This window comes from Rhinoraja longicauda, chromosome 20, assembly GCF_053455715.1.
Source record: "Rhinoraja longicauda isolate Sanriku21f chromosome 20, sRhiLon1.1, whole genome shotgun sequence".
Taxonomy (NCBI): domain Eukaryota; kingdom Metazoa; phylum Chordata; class Chondrichthyes; order Rajiformes; family Arhynchobatidae; genus Rhinoraja; species Rhinoraja longicauda.
In genome coordinates, this window is record NC_135972.1 from 36,199,032 (window position 1) to 36,224,012 (window position 24,981).

The 24,981-nt window shown below is 40.8% G+C and overlaps 1 protein-coding gene across 3 annotated transcripts in view; it reads left to right on the forward strand.

The window, feature by feature from the left end:
• Positions 1-9,383: 9,383 nt before the first annotated feature.
• tspan12 (tetraspanin 12) overlaps positions 9,384-24,981 on the forward strand; it is a 39,096-nt gene continuing 23,498 nt past the window's right edge. Inside the window, exons 1-7 of one of the 3 annotated variants that reach the window (XM_078417417.1) lie at positions 9,384-9,402; positions 9,939-10,052; positions 10,614-10,742; positions 12,775-12,857; positions 14,811-14,946; positions 16,309-16,383; positions 23,714-23,821. In XM_078417417.1, coding sequence (XP_078273543.1) covers positions 10,677-10,742; positions 12,775-12,857; positions 14,811-14,946; positions 16,309-16,383; positions 23,714-23,821 — 468 coding nt within the window. In that variant the 5' untranslated portion in view covers positions 9,384-9,402; positions 9,939-10,052; positions 10,614-10,676. Of the gene's footprint in view, positions 9,403-9,756; positions 9,776-9,934; positions 10,053-10,613; positions 10,743-12,774; positions 12,858-14,810; positions 14,947-16,308; positions 16,384-23,713; positions 23,822-24,981 lie in introns of those variants that run through there. The other 2 variants (XM_078417416.1, XM_078417419.1) reach the window with 2 other exon arrangements.

Genomic DNA, 24,981 nt, shown 5'->3' on the forward strand with positions numbered 1-24,981 from the left:
AAATGCAAAGGAGCCATTGCCCTTGCTACTTTAGATATTTAAAATCCTTTGGGGCTGCCAAAAATGGAGTTGTAACTGAAAACTATGCAAGTCAGTGCGCTAGGAATGGCTGTTCTGAATATTGTTATATACATTTTTTTAAACCACCCACCAAATGCTCATTAAGAAGGCATTTGATGGTTAGAACTCTCTAAAATGATCGACTAGTTGACTGGAAGGCAACAAGTTGTTGCAACCGATCTTAAGAGCTACTTAAGAAACCGTCGTACAAAGATCACCAGATAGCAAAAGTTTTTTAAAAACCCACAGAAAAAGAAATTTGCAAGAAAATTAAAATGAACAGAAAAGATTTTTTTACTAAAATGAACAGAAATGGTTTTTACACTTACATTAGGAAAAAGTGAAGGCAAAGGATCATATGGATCATATAACACCTTTTCAGGAACAGACCACTTGGCCCTTTGAGCCCGCACTGCTCAACAAGAACATGGCCGAACATCAAATTCCGACTGCTCAACATACCTGATTTTCCATAGGAACAAGCAAGAACATGGATGTTTTTTCACCTCATGTATTGCCATATGCATACTGATTCTTGTAGATTTGATTAGATCAGCTTATTGTCATAGGACAATATTGTTATGAACAAGGAGGTACAGAACCTGCTGAGGGCACGCAACAATGCCTTTAAATCTGGTGACACTTCAGCATACAGTGTTGCCAGATCACACCTAAGCAAAGGTATTAAAAGGGCCAAAGACACCCATAGGCAACGGGTGGAAGACCACTTCAACACCACGGACACCAGAAGCATGTGGCAGGGTGTCAGGGACATCACTGGCTACAAGAGCAGCCCTGCCTGCCCCCACAGCGATATGGCATTGACCAACGAGCTTAACACCTTCTTTGCCCGCTTTGAAACTGGCAAAACCACCTTGAGTGAAAGAACCCCAGCCGAGGCGGTGGGACAGGTCTTGCAACTGAGCACACAGGAGGTACAACGCGCTCTGCAAAGGGTCAACCCACGCAAGGCTGCAGGACCGGATGGTGTTCAAGGAAGGGTACTGAAGGACTGTGCTGAACAGCTGGCTGAGGTATTCACCAAGATCTTTAACCTGTCATTATCTCTGGCTACGGTCCCCAAGTGCCTGAAGTCGGCTATCATAGTTCCGGTGCCGAAAAAAGCAAAGATCTCCAACCTGAACGACTACCGCCCGGTTGCCCTAACGCCGATTGTCATGAAGTGCTTTGAGAGGCTAGTCCTCTCACACATCAAATCCAGCATCCCTGACTCACTGGACCCACATCAATTTGCATACAGGGCAAATAGATCTACAGAGGACGCCATCTCTCTGGCACTTCACACTGTCCTGACTCACCTAGAGAGACAGGGCACGTACGTGAGGATGCTATTCATAGACTATAGCTCCGCCTTCAACACGGTCATCCCCACCAAGCTCATCACCAAACTCCACCAGCTAGGCCTTAGCTCGTCATTATGTGACTGGATCCTGGACTTCCTGCTGGAACGACCGCAGGCAGTGAGAATGGGCCCGCACCTGTCCTCCACTATCACCCTGAGTACCGGCACACCACAGGGCTGTGTTCTGAGCCCCATGCTCTACTCCCTCTTCACACACGACTGTGTTCCTGCATTCGACACCAACACCATTGTCAAGTTTGCAGATGACACAACGGTGATCGGGCTGATCACCAACGGGGATGAAACAAACTATAGAGCGGAGGTGCAGAACCTGGCGGACTGGTGCTCAGATAACAACCTGTCCCTAAATACCACCAAGACCAAGGAGCTGATCATCAACTTCCGTAGGTCACATAACGGGGAATATGCCCCGATCTCTATCAATGGGGTCAGTGTGGAGAGAGTGTCCAGCTTCAAGTTTCTGGGCACTCACATTTCGGAGGACCTAACATGGTCCAATAACACTGCTGCGCTGGTCAAGAAGGCACAACAAAGACTGTTCTACTTAAGAACACTGAAAAAGTCTGGTCTACCCCAACAGCTGCTGAAGACCTTCTACCGCTGCACCATAGAGAGCATCCTAACGCATGGAATCCCTGTGTGGTACCTCAGCTGCACGGAGGCAGAAAGGAAAGCTCTACAGCGGGTAGTCCATAGAGCTCAGAGGGCCATCGGAACACAGCTACCAGACTTGGAGGGCATCTACAACACACGATGCCTCAGAAAAGCCACCAGCATCCACAAAGACTCTTCACACCCCTGCAACAGTCTGTTCGAACTCCTTCCATCGGGCAGACGATACAAGGCCTTCTATGCCCGCACCTCCAGACTCAGGAACAGCTTCATCCCCAGGGCCATAGCTGCTATGAACCGGTCCTGCTGAGCCGGATGGCCACAACGCATAGATCAACTTGCACTTTACCCTGTCCAAAACTGTTACAACTGTTCGTTTCGTTGGGTTGCTGCTGTCTAAATTACCTAAATTAGTGCATCGTATGGGAGGCGCATTCCCAATCTCGTTGTACCCCTGGGTACAATGACAATAAAGATATATTGTATTGTATTGTATTGTATTGTATATACTTCGGGGTACAATGAAACTCCTTGTTCACATGAAGCTCACAGGGTAAACAGTATTCATAAAGTAATGATAAATACAACAAATATTTAGATTCAAAATTGCAGAATGGTGCACGATTCTAGTGCAATACAAAATATGGCAAAATAAATTAAAGTACAATAACCAAATGAGGTAGAACTAAGAGCAAGGGCACATGGCAGTACATCCAGGAAGGGCGTGTGAAAGAGTTGATTAGTTCAGGAGCTTGATAGCAGTGGGGAAGAAGTTGTCTGAGGATCTGGTTTTACAAACTCCTGTGTTCTCTCCCAGTGGATAGAGAGAAAAGGGATTGCCCAGGATGGCAGACATACATGACAATACTTCCAGTCCCCCTGATGCAAGGTACCGTGAAGGAGGTGACGAGCCTGTGATGGACTGGACTGTGTTCACCATTCTCTGCAGGTTCAGGTGATCAAGAGCAGTGCATTTGCTATATCCAGCTGAGCCGTGCATCCTGTCAGAAGGCTTTTAATGGCATATCTCTAAAGGTTTGAGAGAACTTGTGGAATCTTCTCTGATGCAAATATGCTGATGTTCTTTCTTGATTACAACATTACTGTGAAGAGCCAGGTTGGGTTGTTGATGGTATGGATGTCTCGGAAAACTGAACAACCCATAAGATTGATTTTGTGATGGAAAATTAAGAAATAGCAACAAATATTGAATAATAATAATAATAATAATAATAATATTCATTTATTGTCATTGCAACGAGTACAACGAAATTAAAAAATAGCCAATCCTGACGGTGCGTACAAACATATATGCAATAAATGCAAAAACAAATAAATACAATTATATTAAGTACAAAGATTTTTTAACAGTGTTGCCTAGTGCAGAAGGTCGTGTTCAGTTCTCGTATGGCCCTGGGGTAAAAACTGTTCTTAAGTCTGTTTGTTCGGGATTTGATCGACCTGAAACGTCGACCAGAGGGCAGATGAACAAACAGACGGTGGCCGGGGTGGGATGGATCTTTTATTATTTTGCCTGCTCTACTGAGGCAGCGTAGGCTGAACAGGTGCTCCAGGGAGGGCAGTGAGCAGCCGATGATCTTCTGAGCCCTTGTGATGACCCTCTGAAGGGCCTTCCTGTCCTTTTCTGAGCAGCTGGCATACCATGTGGTTATACAGTATGCCAGCACACTCTCGATGGAGCAGCGATAGAAGGACATCATGAGCTTCTCCTGCAGGTTGGTTTTCCTGAGGATCCTCAGGAAGTGGAGTCTCTGCTGTGCCTTCTTTACTGTGGTGACTGTGTTGGTAGACCAGGTAAGATCCTCTGCGATGTGCGTACCCAGGAACCTGAAAGCGGGTACCCTTTCCACACAGACCCCATTGATGTAGAGTGGGTCGTATTCTACACTGGTTTTCCTGAAGTCTACACTGGTTTTCCTGAATCAGTATTTAGAGTATCCAGGTATTTAGAGTATGGTGAATATCCAAGGAAAGTACATAGAATCACCAGCTTTTGATTGTAAGTCAAACAATGGCAATGAAAGTTATGATGGCACTAAAGAGTGACAAATCTCCAGGCCAAGATGGTTTCCATTGCAGCATTTTAAAGGAAGAAAGTGAAAATATTGCAGATGTTCCAAATACATTTTCCAAAGTTCTTTACATTTAGGAATTGTTCTTCTGAATTTTAAAGTTTGTACTGCACTCTGTTTTTAGGAATTGTGAGAGATGGAAACCATAGACTTGTAGGCCAATTATTGTTGTAATTAAAGACAAAAACTTGGACCTATTTACAGTCTCTTGATACACAGGTGTGGAGGCCAATTGAAACATTGCTCTTATCACTGTTCCAACTGGACTCAACTAGCACAGAGTCAAGAGTAGACCATGAGCACCTTTGAGTCTCCACTGCCATTCAGCAAGATTGTGGCTGAATACCACATTCCCACTGAAAGCATATTGCTTTTCCAAAAGAATACTTGAAAATAGGCTTGTTCTTTCACCTCTGTGTAAAGCAATTGATAAGATGGATCACACTTTACCTTGTGAGGGCATTATATTTCAGCCAAACAACTCTCTGTTATCATGTAAACACCGGGTGGCGCCACCAGCAATGGCTGCCTTGCCAACAATCTGTCCTTTCTTTTTTTTGTTATTTTTAGTGTGTGTTTAAAAGTATGTTTTAGTGTTCGTTGGTTTGTTTTGTGGGGGGGGGGGGGGGTAGGGGGAAACTTTTTTCAATCTTTTACCTCAACGGAGATGCAATTTATTTTTCCATATCGTATCTCCGTCGCCACTGCGGCCTAACATTGTGGAGTTGGTGGCCTTTCCTGGAGACCGACGGGCGCTCCAAGCTGCGGGAGTCTGCGGGACTTTAACATCGCGGAGCTTGCGATCCCTTTGCCGGGGATCGAAGCTCCAACTGCGGGGCCTGTGGACTTTAACATCGTGAAGCCCGTGGTCTCTGGTAAGAAGAGGCCGACTCGGGAGCTCCATGCCGCGGAGAGATTTTCAACCGCCCGACGCGGTAGTTTCGATCACCCCGACGGGGGCTTCGATCGTTAACTGCGGGACTTTGATCGCCCCGACTGCAGATGGTTTGACTGCCCTGACCGTGGAAGAACAAGAGGAAGATGATTAAACTTTTTTGCCTTCCATCACAGTGAAGAATATGGAATCCACTGTGGTGGATGTTTATGTTAACGTTTACGTGGTCGTGTATCTTGTTGCCTTTCACTTAGTATGGCTGTAAGGTAACTCAAATTTCACTGTACCTTTATTGGTACATGTGACAATAAAGTGACCTTGAAACCTTGATCTTGAACCTTGACCTTGAATTTATCTGATTCTATGCAATTTATGTTAATTCCCCTCTCATAGTTCTTTAATGCTTTGCGAAGTACTACAATAAAGAGTATTGGATCTTTGGCACATCTAGAATATAGATCTGTAGAAACTAAGAACTGCAGATGCTGGTGTACAAAAGAAGACACAGAGTGCTGTAGCTCAGCGGTCAGGCAGCATCTCAGGAGAACATGGATAGGTGGTTTCATGTTCAGTCTGAAGAAGGGTCTCGACCCGAAACGTCACCCATTCCTTTTCTCCAGAGATGCTGCCTGTCCCGCTGAATTACTCCAGCATTTTGTGTCTACCTTTGATTTAAACCTGCATCTGTTGCTCTTTCCTACAAATCTTAAACTATTACTGGGACCAAAATGTCCAAACACAGAAGAATCTCCTATAAGGTAGAAATTAAATCATTCTTAGCCACCATGGTTAAATGGTTGACATTGTAAGTATTGTGATCATTAATGCTAAGAAAGATACTAAATCATGTATATTTTGGTAATATTAAATGTTTTGTACTTTGGCAGATGCAGCCTAGATTGTCCATTTGTTTTTGAATTTGCTTATTAGAGCTACAGCTTATGTCATGTTCAGCTTCATTATTAACACTGACATTTACCCAATGGATTTGTGCCACTGAAATATAATTGTGTAACTCTCCCAATGTACAGCTTGTTGCAAATGATGTATTCATTTCTGCACCATATTACAGGTATGAGGTATGATGTATCAAAGTTTAATTCCAATCATTTAAAAATATATCACTCTAACATAATGAATATTATATATTATTTTTGATATATATATATATATATAATTATATATTATATATATAATATAATATAAATAATATAAAACAGAAACATGCCATTCAGTTCACCATATCCACACCAAACATCAGTTACATCTTATATTAATCCCATTTACCAGCACTTGGTTGATGGCCTTTAAACTTTTACAATTCAAGTGGTTGTACAGTTACTTGAGTATTGTGAGAATACATGCCTCCATCACCTTTTCACGCAGATTCAGGTTAAAGAAGTGCTTTCTCGGATCTCCTTTAAACCTCCTACCCCTTACTTTAAAACTGTCATCTGGTTTTAGATTTGTTGGTTGAGGAGGGAATGTTTCCTCTTACCTACCCTATCTCTGCCCCTCGTATTTTTGTATAACTGGTCATCCTCAGCCTTCTCCACACCAAGGGAAAGTAGCTAATCCAATCTTTCCTTGTGGCTGAACTATAAAACATCTTTTGTTGCTATTAATCAATGTTTATTTGAATTTAAAAAAAAATCTTGATAATACTTATGTCCTATTCCAAATATAAATTTATTGCGAGGCTACTGGTTATTTTAAATGTACTTTCAGCTTTGCTGGATTGCTTTAAAATATTAATACTGTTTGGTTGGTATTTAACTTTAATTATCTTCACTTCAATTAATGCTGCCTTTTTAAATTTTAATCATAACATAATAGTAATTAATTAATTTGCTATCAAATAATTCTCCAAAATTACATGCCAATGGTGACTGTAACTAGTCTTTATGATGTGTGATAATACAAATGTTCAGCATATACTGAAAAACGTCCTTACCATCAGCATGTTAATCCATTGATGTTGCAAGTATCTAAGTACTCTCACAAATACTCAATTCACTGGGCTAAAGATTCTGACGCAATACAAATTTATGTAATTCTACATAGTGATAATTAGCTGCCCATTATTCATTTTACATGATATGAGAACATTTGAACAATGTTAATAATTTGGGCATTGCATCACTCATTGCACATCAGGGCATACAATAGGAATTCAAAACAACAGAAATTGATAAATCATCCTTTACTGGCTAAAACAAGCAATGCCTATATTGAATCAAAATTGTAATTGAGACATTGGAAGAAGTATAGATCAGGTGATCAAAAGATTATTTGAGGGGTAGGTTTTTAAAGACATCTTGTAGAAGAAGGTACAGAAAAATTTAGGAAAGGTATTTTAAACTACAAAGGCCTGGATGGATGGAGCAAGAGGCACCAACCGTAGCAAATATGGGATGAAGAAGGGGTCAGATTTGGAAGGATGCACCATTCTCAGAGGGTTAAAACGAAAGGTTTAAAATGATAGGGGAGTGGCTTTGGAAGCATTTGAAAATCTCAAAAATGTGGGCTTTGATGTAGAGTAAGCCATTGTTGTTCAATTAACTCAGAAGGAAGGGGTGAATGGTATTTAATGTGAGAGGATATGAGAAGAGGGGCTTTGGGGAATGTTCATAGAAGGTGATAGTGGGATGCTGGCCATAAAAGCAATGTAATAGTTGACATAAAAATTGAAAAATAAAAAACACGGTGGATGTTGGAAATTAAAAGCAAAAATAGAAAATGCTGGGTGTACTGATCCGTCAGATTGGATCTGTGGGAAGAAAGAACATTTTGGGCCTTGATGAAAGGACATCGACTTGAAATGTTAACTCTTTTTTTCTTCGCACTGAGTTTTAAAAATGAGGTTTGCAGCAGATAGATGAGATGGGAGCAGAGATGGGTAACTTACAGTTGGAGGTCAATGATCTACCTGTGTATGATAAAAAGTATCTGGGGTTGGATGGTCAATTAAGGATCAGATTGAATTTTGAGGTTGGGAACAGTTTGCTTCAGCCTGAGACAGTTACTGGTGATGACAGTGGAATTGATAGCAACAGAATGCTGTGGCGACGAGGGAAAGCTGAGAACAAAAATAAATGAAGTTTAAAAAAGCTGTGAACGTTGTCACATCTTGTTTCAAATACAACATTGCATTTTTGGATGATATTACTGAGTGGAAACATGTTGATGATAAATAGTGAGGGGTCAAAGATAGATCCTTGGGAGTTTCCATTAGATATGGGGGCAGTTTTTCAGAAAGTCAAGAACTGACCACAATCCTCTCTGTGTCACTTATGCATCCAGCCATTTGAGATTTCACCACTCCTCCCCACACCCCATCCCCATTGACTTTGCTTGAGCTGGCTGTTACAGCTTTGCGTTGTCTCATGCCTCAGTCAGTGGCACTACCACATTCCTTCCCACTGTTCTGATACATTGAGGCCCAAAGCCAAGAGATGGTTGCAGAATGTAAATTGAGAATCGGGTGAGATGGCCATTATTCTAGGTTTAGTAAACTAATTGCAATTTTGGGGGGACATGAAGACTTTATATGTCGTCCCCTTCTCTCGTGTCCATCATCCATGTTTCAAATGTTACATCACTGTCATCGTCCGTCCTGAAAAGGGCGCAAGCTTCCGGCGACAATCAGTGGGAGCCATCACTTGTACAGTAGACGATGGTGGTAGCAGAATTAGCTCAGGACACTTCCAGTTTCCAGCCCCGCGATGTGGACGTTTCTGCTATGGGGCCACTTTATATGTCAATTGCACTGATTATTCCTTCACCAACATTGTTCATGTAAGAAGTTATGGATATGAAACATTTATTTGGGAATTTTGACATATCTGGAGAATTATGTAATTCCTACAGGGAAGGTTTTGTTGGAAACTCTCCTTATGAGCAATGCGTCCAGTTTTCATAATAGAACAAAAAAAAGAGTACTGATATTCTGACATTTTTAAGACAACAGGTGAGAAATTGGGTTTAGTTACGAAGGTCTTTTCCTACGATTTGCAAGGGGTTTGGTTGGAATGTCTTGCGTGGTTGAATCTCTCCATTGGCGTCAGCGGCTGGGAATCGTGGCACGGGACCTCGGCGAGGACAGCACTCTCGGGTACCTGGACAGGTGAGTGTAGCCGAAGACGCAAGGGCACAGCGTGAGGTCGATTCTGCTGTCAGCGTCCTCCGGTATCAAAGAAAGGGCGTCGGCATGGCACAGTTCCAGCAGCATTTATCCAGGAAGCAACAAAAGGTGCAGAAGTATCGAAAGGGTCAAGTGCTGCTGGAATCTGCAAAAGTAAACCACACACTGCGAAGCAATCTTGTTGCTTGGGCGGAGGGGACGCCGCTCAACACGCGTGAGTTGCAACTTCGCCCACTTTTATTTAGTTTTATAACGTGTCCAATTATAACGTCAATTGGAAGAAAATTGTCTTTGGCATGCAGTTTTTAAAAAAAATGTTTGCTGTACTGCGAGTTTCTCGTGGTGGTATTGTGAGTTGAAATGTATTTTTTCTTACCTATTGGTGACTTAGGTATTGATTAAAATTAACAAGCTAAAGGGTTTTGTATTTCCCTATAGAGTAGACACACGGAACTCCAGATGCTGGAATCTGGCGTGGAACATAAAACGCTGGAGTAACTCAGCGGGTCAAGCAGCATCTCTAAAGGACATGGACGAGCGACGTTCCGGGTCGGGGCCCTTCTTCGGACATTCCTCTATGTCTGCATGTCAGTAGCTTTGTTTGGCCCAGGCTAATAAGCAACGAGCTGCCCGAGAGGACAGTGGCAGAGGTTATTTATTACCGTGCACTCTGGGTTACGGGTTAATCATCCTGGTGAGATTGCAGGGCAATTGAACTATTCCACCAATGGTAACATTTCATTTTATCAGGAAAGTTAACAAAGGATCAAAAACATTTGGAATTGGGCAAGAAGTGACCGAATGATCCCGCAGAGTGAAATACAACGGATTGGTGAAACATGTGAACACAGGAAGAGAATAATGGTCAGTTTTTAAACTTTAATTTTCAATGCATTGATTTCCAATTGACTGATAAAAGCTTTTAGTGCATTTTCACAAATTTATATTCTACTGGTAATTTATATCCTTGTATATAAAATAGTGTAAAGGCATGCTTTATTTGGAATGAAGATAATCCCAGACCTGTAACTCAGTTGTGTTAATGTGGAACTTTCTGCACGGTGGAAAGTTGTGTTGAATTAAATTGACATCTCGCTGTTAACTCGGTCTCGACCAATAACAACGAGGCCTAATGCTGTTTAATCTTTCAAACAGTTCACATAGCTGTAACCAATTGTAAACCTTCCATCATTTTGAAGCAGAATAGTGTTCCTAACTTGTCAGTCATGGTTGTTCTGCGTGCGAATCCGTTTACATTCATGTACATTACAGTACTCTCACTTCTACGTTTGGAAAGTACAAGACCCCGAAACAACCGAGCGTAATGATAATAGAATTGGATTTACAACCTGAACAATTCTGAAATAAGAATTGAAGCAATATCGACGATTTCATGCAGTCGTGGTTTTGCTTTTTTTTTTTAAGATGACGGGGTGTGGTGTGGTTGTGAAACTGGATGATGTGGTCACCCTTTGAGGTTCAGTTAGAATGACAAGGGAAGATTCCGTGAAGTGTCTGCGCTGCTCGCTTTATGCTTTGAATTTTCTCTTTTGGGTGAGTACGATTAAGTAAACTAGATACGCTTTTGCTTCCGCACACTGTTCATGGACGACGGTTGTCATCGACTCTAATGGATTGGATTGCCTCTGGAAAACTGCATTCGTTTTCATGCTGAACAAAGTTAGAAAGCCCTTTCCACCAATGTTGAACTAATCGATTTTTATTTGGCCTTTGGATGTGGCTGAAAAAGAAGTTTGTTCCTGGTAAATTTTGATCTGTTGATAGCTCGATGTGCAGAGTCAGCATGCTCTTGTTATTTGCTCTCTGGTTACATTTTATAAAATCTGGATAGTCATAGTCAATAATTCATAATAGAATTTTATGTAATTTGGAATAAAATAATGTGCAATGTTGTTAATCCTCAAATTATAAGAATTGGTTAGATTTGAATTTGCAAGATGTGAGTTTTGAAAAATAATTGCAAAAATGTTACAAAGAAAATATTCCCAAAACTATGTAAAGAATTTCAAGTTTCTGGAACAAAAGGCAATGTAAATTTGGGGAATTGAATTTCTCAATGTATACAAATAGTCTGCATCTTTCTCTTGTTTAAACAGCCTTATTGATGTGGAGTGTGATATTCCCAAGTTAGGATTTTTTTGTACCACCTTGTGCTCCTCCCCTGTGTCACTTTCCACGATAATACTCCATCTCATCATTTGCTTTGTTCTTCCTCACTCCATTTGTGCCAAATGGTAACTTGTGTTACATAAATTGCACTGCACCGTGGAAATGTTCTTCTAGGATGTATCTACTTTTCTTCATTTGGCCATGGGAGAGGTCATAAGTGTGTAAGTGGAAACTAGGTAAAAATGCTAAAAAGTAGATAGCTAAAAGGTTGGGTCAAAGATGTGTGGGTGGATTCTTGTGAGAAGCATTAACTGGTAGAAACTGTTTGGGTTGAATTGCCTGCTTCCGTGATGCTAGTTCTGTGCAAATCTATGTAGGCAGTTGTATGTACAGAGAGAAATCCCTAAAAATGAATTGGGATTGTAATTGCGCATTTAAAATAAAAGGGTTATAGGTACTATTAGGATCTTCAATCTTTTTTTCAAAGACAACTTCAAATGGGTTTTGGAATGCAGAGTTAATGGCCATGGTTGGCATACAAATATGTGCGATTTATCCAGGGGCTGGACATGCTGATCTACAACTGAAGGTTCAATAAAGAACCTGTGGCTGACTGCAATTTCTAGGTCAGCTTGCCTCTTGACTTCTGTGACTGCTTATTGAAATGTAGGACTCAGAACTTAGCTAGTGATCCAAAGCTGATGCACCTGCTGTACAGCTTGTCTCAACACCGAGTCCAAGGCACCGAACAAGCCGTCCGTGGGAGTTCATTTTACATTTATTTACTTTTTTTTTTTTTTTAGTTTGTGTAGATTATTTAAGGTATTTTACTTTACTTGCATGTATTGACATTTATGAACTGGTCAAAACGTGTTTAAGCAGTAAGCTGAAGGGCCATTTGAGTTGTGGTGCTTCTGGGGTTGAGTTGCCACTGTCCACTCAACATTGTGGGATGGCCACAGCAGGCAGGACAGGATTGGTGGAAGTGATAATCTGTAGATAGCAGGTTGATGTGTGCATAATCCAGTCTTAAGTCCATAGTTAGTTTTGTCACAAATATGATGCATGTTTATTTGTGTCTTGCCTTTTTAATTTTGGTAACTGTAGGTTGCATCGTTGTCAGAAAACTAAAATTAAAACGGTTCTTGTGTGATCAGCCTTTATAGGATAATGTTGAGAGTTGCGTAAAATATTTTGCCGTTGTGGGCAGATGATATTACACAATAATTTTAAAATTAAAAACAAATTGTCTTGATGAAACATTGAATTTCACTATTTAGCAAAAACATTAAAGCACATACATGTGCTCACACCTACATTATAGTAAATTAGAGCCATTTGTTCAGGCAAACTGATAAAAATATTAACGGGAAACCAGTTCAGCAAAAGGAAATTACTGTGCAGTTTTAAATATTTGCTTACAGGCTGGTAAATAAAAGGTGTGCATATTTTACAGCTAATGTCACTCTGTGTTCTGGGTGTGTCTGCATGGATGAGAGATTACCTGAATAATGTACTTGTGTTAACAACAGAAACCAGGTATGTATGAACTAGTTACTGGATGAAAAACGTTAAAAAAAAAAAAAAGAGGTAAAGGTGAATAGCTATAGATTTTTTTTAGATTTAGAGATACAGCGCGGAAACAGGCACCGAGTCCGCGCCGCCCAGCGATCCCCGCACATTAACACTATCCTACACCCACTAGGGACAATTTTTACATTTACCCAGTCAATTAACCTACATACCTGTACGTCTTTGGAGTGTGGGAGGAAACCGAAGATCTCGGTGAAAACCCACGCAGGTCACAGGGAGAACGTACAAACTCCGTACAGACGGCGCCCGTAGCCAGGATCGAACCTGGCATCGATAATGTGGTAGACACATTCAGAACCATCTTTTGACAACAGCGGGCTTTGCTTCTTAACTAATTCTTGTCAATATAGGATTTACAAGATTTTACATAAAATCTGGAGTTTTAAAATAAAGTCTGTCTTGAATAAATTGACGAATGCATTTTGTATGAGGTTTTATCTCATAATGGCTCTACAATGGGATTCCTCTGCAGCTTTGTGCATGAAAGAATACCTTGAAGCCCACTTCAAATAACTTATTTAGACCTCAGTTAAACATGACCACTAGCACAAGGTGTTGGTGTGCATGGAGAATGTTCAGAGTTGTTACGAGTGTTTAATTGTCATGCACCAGAAACAGAATAATGAACATTTTGCCGCAGCTTTTACAGGTGTACTATTGCAACAAAAATATACAATAAATATTGCAACAAATTATCAGTATTCTGCAAAACAGAAGTGGATGCCCTTGGAGAAAGTTCAGAGATGGGTAGGAGAGAAAATGAGCAAAAGCAAGGATAAAAATAAATATATTGGGATTAATAAAACTAAATCTAATTTAATTAATTAAACTAGAATTGCATAACGCATTGTTATTGGCTGCACCAAAGTTAGAGCCATTTTATACTGTGGCTTGTGCACATCTAAAATCTTAAATACCTGCATTGATTTAAATTATAGTTATGGTTCTCTGAAGGTAATCTGCCTTCTCATCAATAAAATCTTGCATTGTTTCTGTTAACACATCACTAAGAAGAACCCATAAAGTGAAGATTGTGTCAGAAATCATGTCAACATTTAAGTTAGTTTGCATGTAAAAATTGTGGTCACAAAACATTATGTAGAAGAAATTATTTTTGAGGCTTACTCTTATCATTGGTTAACCTATAGGAAAGAACTGCAGATGCTGGTTTAAATGGAAGGTAGACTCTGAATGCTGGAGTAACTCAGCGGGACAGGCAGCATCTCTGGAGAGAATGAATGGGTGACATTTTGGGTTGAGACCCTTCTTCAGTCGACTCCAGCATTTTGTGTTAACCTATTTAGCATTTAAATAGCATTTGATGAGTGTTTGTCGGCACGGACCTGTTCTCGCTCTGGTTTAGAAGAATGAGGGGGGACCTCATTGAAATATACAAAATAGTGAAAGGCTTGGATAGAGTGGATGTTGAGACGATGTTTCCACTAGTGGGAGAGTCTAGGACTAGAGGTCATGACCTCAGAATTGAAGGATGTTCTTTTAGGAAGGAGATGAAGAGAAATTTATTTAGTCAGAGGGAGGTGAATCTGTGGAATTCTTTGCCACAGAAGGCTGTGGAGACCAAGTCAGTGGATATTTTTAAGACCGAGATAGATAGATTCTTGATTAGTATGGGTGTCGGAGGTTATGGGGAGAAGGCAGGAGAATGGGGTTAGGAGGGGGAGATAGATCAGCCATGATTGAAAGGCGGAGTAGACTTGATAGGCCGAATGGCCTAATTCTACTCCTATCACTTATGACCTTGTGATCATTGAGTCTTAGAAATACAAGGAGAAATGCAGTTGTAGGGAGTTATTGGTGCAAAAGGATTTGTTGCTATTATTGTTCACAAGTAACTTTTCTTTTAGATGCTGTTAATGGAAATTTGGTATTCTTCTGCAGGCTGGAAGAAGCATTCATTCTGACGTATTTTCCAGTGATCCATCCCTTAATGGTCACTGTGTGCTGTTTTTTAATAATAGTTGGGATGTTGGGCTACTGTGGAACGGTGAAGGGAAACCCATTGCTCCTTGCCTGGGTGAGTATGCTTTCAGCAAAGGATAATCTAATTTGGATAAATGAATGCATAAATGCCTCTTGCCTGAAGGTTAGAATTTTCCATTCTTATTCCCCAATTTGGGAAGAGTAATTAACATAGACTTTATATGGTGCAATAGACAATATATATTGCACCATATCCTATTAATTAAACTTTTGGTGGATGGTTTGAGTTCACAAATCTTTACCTAAAATGTTGTTGAAAGGGCAAGTTGATAATTGTGCAGATTACTTTGGACATCTTGACAACAGGACAGATGAGCACAGTATTTCTGTAATCAGTGCGACTAAAATAATGAGAAGCAAACAGTGGGAAGACAAGGGAGTAGTGTAGAGGGAGGAACTGCAGATGCTGGTTTGCATTGAAGATAGGCACAAAATGCTGGAATAACTCAGCGGGACAGGCAGCATCTCTGGAGAGAAGGAATAGGTGCCTTTTGTGTCGATACCCTTCCTCATACTGAGAGTCAGGGGAGAGGGAGAGTGACAAAGGAGAGTTAATGAGAGTCCACGAGGGAAAGCAAAATTGCATTGGGTGGGGACAAAGGAAAAATAAGGACAACATTAAATTGATGCGTTGAAACTAACAACTCGCGGCCTGAAGAAATGGGATCAGCAAAGTCAAATCAAGTCAATTTTATTTGTATAGCACATTTAAAACCAACCCATGTTGACCAAAGTGCTGTACATCAGTTCAGGTACTAAGAACGAACATACAATGGCACACAAACATAACAGCATATACATAAACAGTTCACAGCGCCCCCTCAGAGGGCCTCAAACGCTAGGGAGTAGAAATAGGTTTTGAGCCTGGACTTAAAGGAGTCGATGGAGGGGGCATTTCTGATGGGGAGAGGAATGCTGTTCCACAGTCTAGGAGCTGCAACCGCAAAAGCGCGGTCACCCCTGAGCTTAAGCCCAGACCGCGGGATAGTGAGTAGCCCCAAGTCGGCCGACCTGTTCTTAATAATTTTAACACCATTAATTATACTATTTAAATTATTTTGCCACTTTCTGTGGAGAGCTTGCTTTGCACAATTAGTTTGCCATGCTCCCTACATTACATTAGTGGCTACACTTGAGGTACTTAATTGGCTTTAAAGTGCATTGGAAGATCCTGGGATTGAGAGAGGCTCTGCAAAAATGCAAGGATTTTGGTTTTGTATTTGTTGTACCCAAGCAACAAATTGAATGAAGAAATGTTTGAAGATTTTAAAGTGAAATAAGTTGTGGGGAATTTTATTGACTAATTCGCAATGCAAGATGGATGATCTAAGATATTAAATAAATAAATTCAGCCGCACGAATTGCTTTAAAAATTATCAATGTTCTGCTTTTCTAGTATTTTGCTATCCTGTTGATAATTTTCTGTGTGGAACTTGCCTGTGGAGTATGGAACTATGATCAGGACTATTTGGTGAGTTCCAATTTAGTATTTCAAAACGTTATATTAATGCTTGGATTCCTGTAGTGCAGTTATGTTTTAAATTTAAAAAAAGGTTATGCTTGGGCTAAATACTCCAATTGTGGCCTAACCAAAGTCTTATGGAGTTGCATCATGCCTTCTCGATTCTTGTAGTCAATGCCCTAACCAACGATGGCGAGCATAAAATATGCTGCCATTTTTAGACGGCTATGGACTTGGAATCAAGATCCGTCTGCACATCAATGCTGTTAAGGGCCATGCGGTCAAGCGTATATCTTTCCCTTGTATTCAACCTCCCAAAGTGCAAAACCTCACACTTGCATATGTTCAGTGACACTTACCTATGTTCAGTATCTAATATAATCCTGCATCCACATCATTCAGAACTCTAGCATTGGCTATCGCAATGCCTTCCCAGTTTGCCTTTGTACTGCATGTCTCTGAAAACTTGCTGGCCTATTAAAGGATATCTCTTCTTTTCACCAACACCACCTCCTTCAAGCACTTCAGTGGCACCCCAGAAAAATGTGTCATCAAAAATAAATCGCCAATAGTTTATTTTAAGATGACTTCTGGTATTCATAACAACTTGACTGACGAATGAGAAAATTCATGCCAGTGCCTGGGGAGGTTGCCAAGGGTGACATTTGACCAAGTTACCAGATGAAATTGTCACTTTGAAAGAACAGTACTTCAAATAAATCATCTGATGAAATATGGATGCAGAATACTTGTCACAAACACTGTTATATTTGATATCAGCGAGTAGTATACTGTTTATTGATTCCCAACATTTTGATATTTCGGTGACAGATCAATCAGAATGTTAGTTCGATGTGTCAAATTAGAGTTTTCTATTTCAAAACACTTGTTTTTGTTCATGTTTTGGAAGTAAAAGAATATTACAACAACAAGATCAGTGGTTTTGCCGATGTGTGGTTACGTCACAGTTTTAATTCTAACTGGAAAACTTGGATTACATTTCGTAATGATTCAATAAGCTACAATTCCTACTTATTGTTCATTCAATTGCTGGTTGTTTCAAAACATTTACTGATTACTTCTTGAAGGCCGATCAATATTTTATGCATTCCACAGCTCTGGTCCTTTAAAACGTAAGATTTTGAGAGGGTTTGACAGGGCGGGTACTGAGAGCTTGTCCCTCTGGCTAAAGGGTGAGAACAAAGGGCAGAGCTTCAGGAAAAGGATCAGTTATATTGGGGGAAGAATGGATTTTTCTGTCCCAAGATTATGGATTCTGTGCCTTGGAACATGCCCAAGATTAGAATCGATAGGTTTTTTGGAGTGTGATATAATTAGACTGTCAAGGGATCCAGTGAGAAAGTGGAGCAGAGAAGCAGGCTTGAGGGGCCATTGTAACCAATCCAGCTCTCCCAGCTTGTGTTCATATCTCACCATCTTGGGGAATTTGTGTACTGTATAAAAAAAGCCCCCAGACAGATATTAAATATAATCATGTGACATTCCATTCAATAGTAATAGAATTTTTGTGTTATTGAATTTTCCAGGCTATGAAGTCAAATCTATTTCTAATTTTTTGCTTCTTATTAATAATCTATTAGCCTTGTGCTATTGGCAGTCAGTTCCTTCACTTTTGATTAGTTATTTAATTTAGTCGTACATGATTTGTCTAAAGTATTCCACTGTTTTAACAAGCAGCATCTATTGAAAAACGCTGTACTTGGTTTGGACCATGTCTCTACATTTGTTCAGAGGCAACTTTTTAAAATTCATTCATGGAAAGAGCATTTCCATGAAGTTGATCATTTTCAGCATTTGAGAATTTTTTATCTCCTGGAGGGAATTGCTGGAGCAGTTCTTGTTAGTGGAGAAACAAACAAAATGGGGACATAATGAGGTGCCGATGATGGTGGTTTTCAAAACTGCACAGGGCGAACAAAGAAATAAAGTTCTAATTTGAGGAAATGGGACATGGGGGAAAAAAGCCGAAACGGGGTACTGATTTTGGATGCTCAGCCATGATCGTATTGAATGGTGGTGCTGGCTCGAAGGGCCAAATGGCCTACTCCTGCAACTATTTTCTATGTTTCTATCTTTCTAAAAAGAGGCAGGAATCACTTGCTTCAACAGGATTTTGTTTAGAAGTAAAAAAATTGCTTTTAGCCCATCAAGCAGGTCTTCCACAATGACTTGTGTCTTTCCCAGTGTTGAGTTGGTCCACCAGTCTCTTGTTTCCCATGATCTTAACTCCTGTTTATATCCAAATATTACGGCCACCTGCTCCCCAAGCTATTTCTCCCATGATCTCTCAGTCGCCGTAATGTATCTCTGCCCTTTTTATGCCAGTACCGAGCGGCACGGTGGCGCAGCGGTGGAGTTGCTGCCTTACAGCGCTTGCAGCGCTAGAGACCCGGGTTCGATCCCAACTATGGGTGCTGTCTGTACGAAGTTAGTACGTTCTCCCCATGACCGCGTGGGTTTTCTCCGAGATCTTCGGTTTCCTCCCACACTCCAAAGACGTACAGGTATATAGGTTAATTGGCTTGGTGTATGTGTAAATTGTTCCTAGTAGTAGGATAGTGTAAATATGCGGGGGTCGGTGGGGACTCGATGGGCTGAAGGACCTGTTTCCGCGCTGTATCTCTAAATGATCATTATAGCCCAAGATCTCTCCCCCTCCATAAGCCTCTGTACTGTACACCATCTATGCAGTGCTTCCTTAACTTTCAACAAAGCCTGTTGCAGACTGTAAGGTTTGTAAACTAGCAAAACACCAAATTCAAAGAGGGGAAGTGCAGTCTATTCAATCAGGAAATGACTGAAAATTTCTGTAAACATTTCTGACGGCCCTGGGGAGATTTGGTCATATGATGTAATTAAAGATATAGCTGTCCTAAATTAACAATTAAATTAAACATTTATTGTTTAACTCGTATCACATGTATTAAATGCATTCCATTTTTCTGAAGAGAGGAAATATAAACTGACATTAGCTTTAATTAGGGTTTTTGCACTCTGTGGCAGTACTGGTATTAGTTATTTTGAAGTTGCAGGTACATAAGATGTTGAGTTTTAATCCATCTCTGGACTCTATGGCATTCTGTCATCTTGAATCTCATCAGAAATCTCGTGTGCTGAACAATCCTGGGATTTGTTTAAGGATCACCCTGAATTGTCTTCTGTAGGGATTTCGGAGGCATCATGTGCCAGGAGCAAGTACTCTGCTTAGACTGCAGAATTTCTCACCAATCCACACAACAATTTACCTTCACTATTTCTATAATGTCCCATCTGTAACCTACCAGAAGATTGCAGCAGATACACTCTGCCATGCAGACTTAATCTCTTCTGCTTGGGCAATGATGTTTGGATAACATGTAGAACTTTACTTATGATATAAATGCTAACAAAATACACTCCTTGAATTACTCACCTTCCTGTGTGTTTATATAAACTTGCTTTCTGTGCTTTGCGGTCGTTTCTCTTCTGCCCCAACTTCGGATTGCGCTCAATTTAGCCCTGCAAACGGAGACTTTGTTGTTGCTTTTTGTGACTTGCTGCTCTGAATTGGCACGCTCGTGCTGAATGATTGCAATAAAGGCAGAGATTCCTGACAGGTAAACAGTTCATGTCTTTGGTACTTGTGTGCGGGCTCCTATCGATCCATATGTTTGCATTAACATTCCATGGCAGCAGAAATTCATTTTAGCATCTTTAGTACTTTTTCAAAGATGCTGTCAATTTGGATTCCCGTTTGAAAATTAAATCCAGTGTGTTTCGTAACTTGGCCTCGATATGCTTGTCATTTCATCCACATAATTTGCACTGCAATTTTCAAGAATACACCAAAGTTGTGATGTATTTTAGTTGAGTTTAGTTTCGAGATACAGCGCGGAAACAGGCCCACTGAGTACCCACCGACCAGCGATTCCAGCACATTAACACTATCCTACACACACTAGGGACAATTTACACTTATACCAGGCCAATTAACCTCCAAACCCGTACGTCTTTGGAGTGTGGGAGTAAACCGAAGATCTCAGCGAAAACCCACGCAGGTCATGGGGAGAACGTACAAACTCCCTACAGACAGCACCTGTAGTCGGGATCGAACCCGGAGCTCTGGCACTGTAAGAGCAGTAAGGCAGCAACTCTACTGCTGCGCCACCGTGCTGCCCATGTGCCACCATGCTGCCCATGTGCCACCATGCTGCCCATGTGCTGCCCACCGTGTTGCATCAGGTTTTTAGAACTGGTTTCTTTTTTAATCTTCTCATCACTAATTATAGGTTCCAGCCATGTAATTTTCTGCAATCCACAAAGGTGCTGGGTTGAAATGGTTTAGTATTTTTTTGTATTCCTTTATCCTATGTGACATTACCTATCTTACCATCATTGGAAATACCTATAAACACAGGTGCAAACTAAATGTAATTATGGACTCATAACTTAAAAGGATGGCAGTCTTAAAGTAAATTTGGTTTGCACCCAAAATTACCTATGCTACCCCACATGCCCTCATTAAAACTTATCAGTTCATATTTCCTCTCTTTAGAAAAATGGGATATAGTTTAGTACATGTGATATGAGTTAAACAATAAATTCTTATAATTTAATCCTTGTATTCTTATAGCCCACATGCTAACTCCCAACAATTGCCACAACTCTCACTCCCTGTATCCTGTGATACCTCTGCACCATAATCTCTCTCTCCATAATTGTTGACATAATCTCTAGTCCATCAACCCAAGTGTGCAGGAGTCTTTGATGAAGCACTGCTGTGGATCCTGCTGCAGTCTTCTAACACAGGCGTTCTCTCTTGACAGTGGACCATCTGTTAAACCTAACAGTGTTTATCTTATTGACTACAAGTAACTGTTGGGCAGTCAAATCAATAATAGTTGTGTGTCATTTATGGGTTAGCATGATGGGCCAGCTTGACCCTGATAATTCTCGCGTTTCTAAATTGGAGCCATATGCCCGTCTAAAAGTATCCCAAATGCCACTATTGTATCTGCCTCCACCACTACCCCTTGCCGAGCATTCAAAGCATCTACCGTTCTCTGTATAAAATAATTTGCTATACACATCTCCTTTAAACCTTTTGCCTCTGATCTTAAAGCTTTGCTCCAGGGTATTTCATCCTGGCGGGCAAAGGTTCTGACTCTAGCTTCTCTTTGCCTCGCATAATTCTATAGCTGCTGACACTCCAGAGTAGTCGATCCAAGCTTATGCAACCTCTCCTTATTGCTAATACCCTCTAATCCAGGCAGTATCCTGCTAAACCTCTTTGGTACCTTCCATAAAGCCTCCACATCTTCCTGTAATGAGCCATTAGTCACAGTTCTGTTCAGAAGCAATCCGCTAGTAAATATTCCTTTGTCAGCATAAATAATACTAAAATTGGCATGTGAATTGCTGCCATTTTAAAATCATGCCTTGCACCAATATTCTTTTAAGCCTCATACAATTGAACAAAAAAAAAAAGCAAATAAATTAGAGCTATTTCTCTTCATAGCATTTTGGTTTCTGAAATGTGCTTCAAAAGACCTGGTCATTTGTCGAACCAAATTCAGTTGTATATCTTGAGTTTATCCAACAATATGTTTTTCATTTCTCCTTTCTCGGGGAATTATTGTCTGCTGGGTTCTGGAATAGGACATGCTCTGTCTACTCCATGTAATGAGCCAGTATTACACTAGGTTCTTCAATACTGCACCGCCTTTGTAGGGGATTTTCCAAAGACTAAAGGACTCGTTGAAAACCAAGCAAGTTTCCTTTGCAGGGCATTAGGTTTTATAGCTAGTACTGCTATCTAACAATGTCACTGCTTCCGAGATCATTTCAAAAGGCATGGGGGTGGATTGGTGGGTGGGGAAAAGGAGGAGTGTAATCCAAGACCCTGCTGCTACCGCACACTGAGCAGCTGAGTCCTGCATGACGCACTCCCAAAACACTTGAGTGCATTGAATCAGAAGCCTGTAACTCCAGGCTATAGAGGGCAACTCAAAAAAAATATTTATTTCTCTTTTCTTCCTATTACATGCTCAATGCCGATCAACCTTTTCTCAAGACTGTACCAGAACTGCGTCTGAATTGGTCCCAATGAAACTTGGTTGTACCGCAGTGGTAGGGCTGATATCCTGTCAATTAACCTTTCTTTGGCACATCTCACTTAAGACTGACAGAGATTGAATACTTCTTGGGCAGAGAATTGTGCGCAGAAATGTATATGCTGCCAATTTGACCTTTGTTTTTGCTCTATGACCTGAAGAAGTTTATGGGACTGCTTGAATGCCTCATTTGATCATCGTCATTTGGAGTATGTACCTCCAGGAGATTTTAACTTAATTCTTTTTGTTATTAAAAAAACAAAATGTTGGGCATGTTCCCAATTTGTTTGATCTTTTTGTCAAACAATACATGATTATTTTAAAGCTGATCGGCACCAACAAAAATGGATGAAAGGAGCTACTTTAAAAGCACACAAAGTGCTGGAGTAACTCAGCGGGTCAGGCAGCATCTCTGCAGAATGAAGGTAGACACAAAGTGCTGGAGTAACTCAGCGGGTCAGGCAGCATCTCTGCAGAATGAAGGTAGACACAAAGTGCTGGAGTAACTCAGCGGGTCAGGCAGCATCTATGGAGAATGAGGTTAGGCGGTGTTTCTTGTTGGGAACTCTTCATTCTGATTGTGTTGGCATGGGGTTGGAGGGGGGGGGGGGAGAAGACAGCTGGAGAGAGGAGGGACAAAAGAAGTGATCGATGGATATAGGTGAGCGGGACTTCTTGCAGGCGGATCAAGGCCAGAAATGAAAAGACAAATTGTGTGCGATAAGGATAGAGGTGTAGCAAATTGTGAAGCTAGGGGAAGGAATGTTGGCGGAAAGGGTGGGGAGAAATTGGTGCACGCAGGTGGGGAACAGGGAAAAGGGTAGGGAAAGACGTTTATCTAAAACTGGTTCATTGTTTATACCATTGTAGGAACGAACTTTAGATGTTGGTTTAAACCCTTCTATCCAGAGACACTGCCTGTCCCGCTGAGTTACTCCAGCATTTTGTGTCTATCTTCATTGTTAATACTGTTTGTAATTCGCCATTGCCAATCCGCTCTATTGCCAGAGTGTGGCCACACACAAACTGGAGGAACAGCACTTGATATTCCGTAATGTATATTCTGGTTTGTATACATCATAATTCAATGAGACTGGCAACAGATTATTATTATTATCCAGACATTGGTATTTAATATGTGGTTGATATTTTGCATCTTCCATATTGGTCAAAAATGTCACAGTTTAATTATAATGATGTCACTAAGAAGTCACTCTTTATTTCAGATCTCCATACAAAGGTCTGACATGCTTGGTTTGAAATCAAGAATGTCCCATTTTGGTATGGGTGCATACCAGCGGTTAACCCACGCCTGGAATTTCTTTCAGAGAGAGGTAAATTCAGCGCCAAATCTGCTTTTGCTGCAAGGATGCATTATTCTTACTCATGTTGACACTTGGCTTATTTAGCTTCAATTTAGCTTAGGTTTGAGGTGCAGCATGGAAATGGGCCCTTTGATCCACCAACTCCATGCCAACCATTGATCATCCGTTCACACTAGTTGTGTTATCCCACTTTTGCATCCACTTCTTACACACCATGGGGGCAATTTACAACATCGATTAACCTTCAAGCCCACACAACTTTGGGATGAGGGAGGAAACTGGAGCACCTGGAGGAAGCCCATGTGTTCGCAGGGAGAACGTGTAAACTCCACAGAGACAACTTGAGGTCAGGATCGAACAAAGGTCTCTGGTGCTGTGAGGTAGAAGCTGTGCCATTTCTTGCCTGGATAATGCTGATTACTAAAGTACCCATTAGTATCAAATAAGAAAATATTCAACAAAAACAGTGGCACAGCGGTAGAGTTGCTGCCTTACAGCGCCAGATACCTGGGTTCGATCCTAACTATGGGTGTAGAGTTTGTATGTTCTCCCCGTAACCTGCGTGGGTTTTCTCCGGGTGCTCCAGTTTCCTCCCACACTCCAAAGACGTACAGGTTTCTAGGCTATTTGGCTTGGTAAAATTGTAAATTGTCCCCAGTGTGTGTAGGACGGTGCTTGTACAGGGATCACCGGTCGGCGTGGACTCGGTGGGCCAAAGGTCTTATTTCCGTGTTGCAACTCTAAACTAAACTAAAGTAAAAAGAAAGATGCATCTGAATTACTTTTATGAAAGTTATATAATTGAAATGTGATTGAACTGTCAATTGAGGGAGTAAATGTTTTTAAATTATCATTGTGTTCACAATCTTTTTTTAGGGAGGTTAAATCATTTTGCGTTTTCAAGATTTATTTGTTCTCTCTCTCACACTTGGTTATGGTGCATTGAATGCTCAGTGATTTCAAATTTAATTAACCCATTAGTTTGCAACATAGGTGGCAGAAATCAAATTGAATACATTTGTCAGTGTAATTTTGAATTCCCTGTCATTATTAATAGAATGCATTGTGGGAAAAACCAGTGAACAGAGCTTCTTAAAACGGGTATTTATTCACAAAATGCTGGAGTAACTCAGCAGGTCAGGCAGCATCTCAGGAGAGAAGGAATGGGT